The sequence below is a fragment of the Rattus norvegicus genome, chromosome 6, assembly GCF_021556685.1.
Source record: "Rattus norvegicus strain SHRSP/BbbUtx chromosome 6, alternate assembly SHRSP_T2T, whole genome shotgun sequence".
Classification (NCBI taxonomy): Eukaryota; Metazoa; Chordata; class Mammalia; order Rodentia; family Muridae; genus Rattus; species Rattus norvegicus.
In genome coordinates this window covers 82165191-82170548 of record NC_141539.1, presented here as the reverse complement: position 1 = coordinate 82170548, position 5358 = coordinate 82165191, and the positions used below count along the sequence as shown (strand labels likewise).

Genomic DNA, 5358 nt, shown 5'->3' with positions numbered 1-5358 from the left:
AGGGCAAAATCTGAGGTCATAAATGAGGTCAGCCAGTAATTTAATCTGTGAAAAACAGAGACATTGTCTGGTTAGTGTAGTGAGAACAGAGTGTAACCTAGGGCATTGCTTCCTGTTCAAACTCATTCAAGGGACATTATTGCTTCCTTCTTTTATTCCTCCTCCTCCTTACCCTCCTCTTTACCCTCCTTCTTCCCTCCTTGTCTAGTACACACACACACACACACACACACACACACACACACACACACACACACACACACAGGACATGCACACCAGGATCCACATTTAAAAGAAAACAATTCAAAGGATGAGGCAATCTTGTGAAATTTCAAAGTTAACTTGAAATTTTCCTAAAAACTAAGCATGTCAATCATACCCATGCATTCAAATAACCCCTTGAAACAGCGAAGATTCAAATGGAAGCCAGACAACTTGCAACAGCATAATACATCTTTTTATTCAGTTACTATTACAGGGTAAGAGCACTACATTTTTATCCTGTCGAGATGATAATGATGGAGATTTCAGTTTATAAAGTTCACTCTTCTTATCGGTTAAAAAATCTAATTAACAGAAAAGTATATATATATACATATATATATATATATATATACATATATATATATATATATACTATTCTTAGGAAAAGATCTAAACTTTCTCACTTATGATCAAAAGCATATTTGTTCATTTATTTAAACAAAACAGAAGAGACAGTTTAACTCTTGGTTCCTGCTTTTAGAAAAGCATGGATGTGTTCTTGAAGCAAATGTACACAAAACACCATTTTCAACAGTGCATTCGACCATTGCAGGTTAGATGTCAGGTCACTGTGGACCCGAGAACCCCAGGTTCATTGTTCTAAGACCACTGATATACACTGGCTTCCTTAAACAACCAAGCAAGATATCCTTTCAGTGGCCCCTATGTACAAACGAGCATACACAGGAACACAGCAAATGCAACAAGTGAAGAGATGGGTCCTTCCGTGTTCAGGTTTCCACGGTAGTCAGTAAATGCAGACACAATTGTTTCGCTTCCATTCCTCAACAAAAGTGACTAGACTTACTGGGTAAGAATCACCTCTGAGGGGATAGAAAAAGGCAGCAGCATCTTCAGCAGCGACTCCAATCTCTGACGTTTCTCAGATCCCAGCTGGAGTGCTACAGCTCAGGTCACACATTGTGGGTGTCCTTATAATTGTCATGAACTAGTGACAGTTGTCAAGATTGACAAATCTACCTTTATATGTGTGTGTACATATATGATATATATATACACGTATATATGTGACTTGTGTGTGACAGCACATATACAGACATACATCACGGATCATGTGATTTGTTCCCCTGTGTTTTCTGGGATGCCAGGGATTCAGGCCTTCCACTCCACACTGACAAAAGTTAAACCAAATTGCCATGTACTTATTTTAACAAGACAAAACTACAGTAAAAATATATTTTTAAAATCTCCAAACTTCACTGGACACAAGCAAAACCAAGAAGGATCAAGAAAAGGCCAATGGAGTGCAAAAGAGGGAAACTTCTGAGGGAGTCTTGGGGTGAGAGAACTTTCTCCACCCCTGCTCCCCTCCACACCTCCACACCACCACGTGCCTGCCAGAGGATTCTCAAGAACAGCCCTGTTAGGCAAATACAGAAAAAGAAAGTGGAAACACACTTTTTTTTTCAACACCATAAATAAATAAATAAATATGTCAAACAAGAAATAACTTATTAGGCACCGCTTGAAAGGCAAAAAATGTCAGGGACCAGACAAGCTGAAGTTAGCCATCCAGCTTTGGCAAGGGCTCTGCGGTTTGTCACTGGAACAGGAGCTGGACTAGGAAAGGGAGCAGGCAACCCAATCCTTTGTTATTCTAGGGAGACCTCCAAGGGGAACTGCTGTGCAATTCAGGTTCACACACCAGGGTGCATAAGTTATTCACAAGCCGGGAGCTCCCCTAGCTGGGACCTCCAAGCCTAGTGCTCAGGTCCTGAGCTCTATGGGAGGGTGGCTTCTCTGGCACCCACAACCACAGCCCAGGAATCTTAGAAACTTGCCCTTCTGCTGGCTCTTAGCTCCTTTTTGTGCTCCAAAGGAGGGAATGGGTGGGACTACACCAAGTCTGGCCATCTGGGCACAGGACTTTTTCTTAAGCACCCAGCTCTGCTCTGGATGCAGTGAAGCAGAGAAAGGGCCCAAGGGAAGATGGTGCCTTCTTTGAGAGTAGAAAAGACCAGTTGCCTGGTCATCCTGGAGCTGGGCTTACTTGACAGTAAGGCTGTGCAAAAGGGGAGCGGTAACTGGGGACAGTCTGGTAGCCGCTCTGAAGAGTCTGGCCCGCTGACCTGCGCAGGGGGTTCAGCGCAAGGTGGGGACTCAGCCCAAAAGAAACACAAGATGGCTCAGTTTAAAGAAGCAGAAATAACAGCTTGAGAGGGAAAGGGTCAAACGGAGTTGGCGACGTTAAGTTTGCAGTTTGTACTAGCAGAACTGGGAGGGAGGATGGAAATTATCGGGTTTGGAGAACACAGTTCAGAATACCAGATGGCCCGAAAACATTCTCAAATCTCTCCCGTTTACCTTAGTCACATAGCTTTGCTAAACAGGGGCGCTGCATCGCTGTCACGCACTACTCCCATAGCACCTGGTGTGCGGCTATCATTCCCTCCCACCTGCTTCCCCTCTCCACCTTTCTGACCACTCTCCCCCTCCGGTTAGCGTCCGGCCTCAAAGCGTGCTGATCCTGGAAGCGCAGGTGCCATTACGGAAAACGCCTCCAGATTCCAGATTCTCAGGCTGGAAGTCCTCCACACTGTAGGCACGACTCTTCAGGGCAGTGGCGTAGTAGTCAACAGGCTCCTCCGCAGCGTTATCCATCCAGCTGAGGCACAGGATGCGCTGGAAAGAGCGCTTGAAGTTGTCCGACAGGAAGCCGTAGAGGATGGGGTTGGCACAGCTATTGGCATAGCCGAGGATGACAGACAACTGGCTCACCGTGGCGTCGTCTTGCTCGGCGAACACGTTGACTAGCTGTACCACGTAGAAAGGCATCCAGCAGATGACAAAAACCATCACCACCATCATCACCATTAGAGTGATCTTGCGCTCTGAGCGCTTGCGCTGCTGCCAGCCGGCCTTGAGGGCCACCATGCGCATCTTGGCAATGATGAGCACGTAACACAGGCAGATGGCCCCGACAGGCAGCAGGAAGCCCATGAGAAATGTGTATAAGACGAAGCCCACCAACCAGCGCTGGGCGGGCTCGGGCATGAGCATGTTGCAGGCCACCGTGCCATCGCTGTTGGCTGCGGTGCGTGAGAAGACCACGATGGGCAAGATAACCAGTAGCGACAGCACCCACACGCCCAGGTTCACTACTTTGGCCACAGTGGGCCGACGGTAGCGCGCTGCCTTGATCGGGTGCACCACAGCCACATAGCGGTCCACACTAAGCACAGTCAGACAGTAGATGCTGGTGAACATGTTGACTGCATCCACGCTGAGCACCAGGCGGCAAAGTAGCGCGCCAAAGGGCCAGTGGCGCAACAGCGTGGAAGTGACCAGAAAGGGCACGCTGAGCATGAGCAGCTCATCAGCAATGGCCAGGTTTAGAATGTAGATGTTGGTTGCGGTCTTCATCTTGGCGTAGCGCAGGATCACGTAAATGACCATGGAGTTCCCACACAGTCCCACCAAGCATACCACGGAGTAGATGAAAGAGATGAGAATGGCGCTACCCTGACCCTCGCTTAAAGTCCCGTTCTGGGAAGAGTTTCGTCCAGGTTCTTCCATGCCGTCCGCAGCGCCGGACCCGGGACCCCTGCTGCAGACTCCTTCCCCGCAGCCGCCTGGGCTGGAGCTGGGAGAAGAGGTGGGAGAGGGGGCGGTGCCATTGGGGAACATCCCAGCTGAAGTGGGCCGGTGTGGCCGCCGGTTGGGACGCTCACCTTGCGCCCTTGCTGCCTGCGCCCTCCCTAGGCTCAAGGCTCCAAGCTCACAGCTCACCGGCGCCTGGCGCCTCCCGGCAGCGCGCAGCAGCTGTGGCGAGCGCGGCTCCAACTGAGGCCGTCTGGCGCAACGCCCGGCGGCTGCTTGCTTGAGCGCTGTCTCTTGCAGCTCTGGGGGTCCTGGATACACTGGAGCGTGGAAAGAAGAGGAGAGGAGAGGTCAAGAGGCTAGAGCCCAGCGCGACATATCCATTAAGTGGAAAGGCTCTGGACTGATGAATGATTAATAAGCAGCACCATCGCGTCAGCAGCTACGAAAAAGCGGCGGGGGGGGGGCACATAGGTGGTTTATTCTCCCGTCATCGCTCCCGCCCCCAATTCTAGTCCCCTCTAAGCTCAACTCAAAGATTGCTTCAGATTTCTCTCATAGCATCTTCAGTCATTCCGAGGACAGACCTGAGGAGTTTCTCTTCCTTTCTAAAGGGTAGGTGCCAGTCACGAATGTAGATTCTGTCCCGTTCCACACCACTCCTACTCTAAGTAAAGACCGAAGCAAACCCCAGACATACATGTCTGGAGTTCCTCTTCATTTCTTTCTGCTGCTGCTCTCTTCTGGTGATGGGGGCGACTTCACCTGTCCCTAAGACACTCTTCAGGACCGGACCCTAAACACCTACCTCCTTTCCTGCTTGCCAGTTCTTCAAAACTGTACCTGGAGATTTCAGGTCGTCGGGTCCCTAAATCGATGTCTCCAGATGGCCCTTGCAAAGTGCTTGTGAGGTCTGGCGGCGCTCTGACGTTCTTTTGCGAGGTCCAACTCCCTTTGGGGCTGGCTGCTGCACAAGTGCCCACGCAAACACTGAGCGGTGGAAACCAGACCTAAGCCAATAGCATTATGAGCACGGAGGACTACAGTGGTGTGTTAAGGGATGCTGAGTTACAACATCCATCGCCCTCCACTCTGCAGCAGGGAGTGTTCAGGGGGACTCAGTGGAACCATTGCGACTGTCTAACAAAGCTTGTAATTCCCTGAGCCCTGCCCCCCCCCCCCCCACCTCCCCTAGGGATATCCACTGCAGAAGTCAGAATGCGGGGCAGAGAGCTCAGGAGGAGGCTGGCACTCCCTCCGGAACCTGCCAGGCGCGGTATTGGAAATCCATGTAGGTGTTCACTGGGGAAAGATTAGGCTGCGCGGCTTGGAACAGCTGCTCCCGCGCCGCGTCCCGGCTGTACTTTGTACCCGGGAGAGTTGGCGGGGTGGGGGATGGAGGTGGAGAGCGCCAAGGCCAGAATAGGCAGGCGCGACAGCTCTTAATCCACGCGTGGCTGGCTGAGCAACTGATGGACTGTCATCAAGCCTGGAAACAGTGGCAAGACTTTCAAGCTTTCCCCTATGGAATAC

General features: G+C 50.6%; 1 protein-coding gene across 2 annotated transcripts; it reads right to left on the bottom strand.

The window, feature by feature from the left end:
* Window positions 1–439: 439 nt before the first annotated feature.
* Window positions 440–5043, bottom strand: Sstr1 (somatostatin receptor 1). Of its 2 annotated transcripts, NM_012719.2 has the most exon segments (3): window positions 440–607; window positions 636–4267; window positions 4634–4740. In NM_012719.2, a coding segment is annotated over 1 exon segment (1176 nt). In that variant the 5' UTR covers window positions 3913–4267; window positions 4634–4740; the 3' UTR covers window positions 440–607; window positions 636–2736.
* Between the last annotated feature and the right edge of the window lie 315 nt (window positions 5044–5358).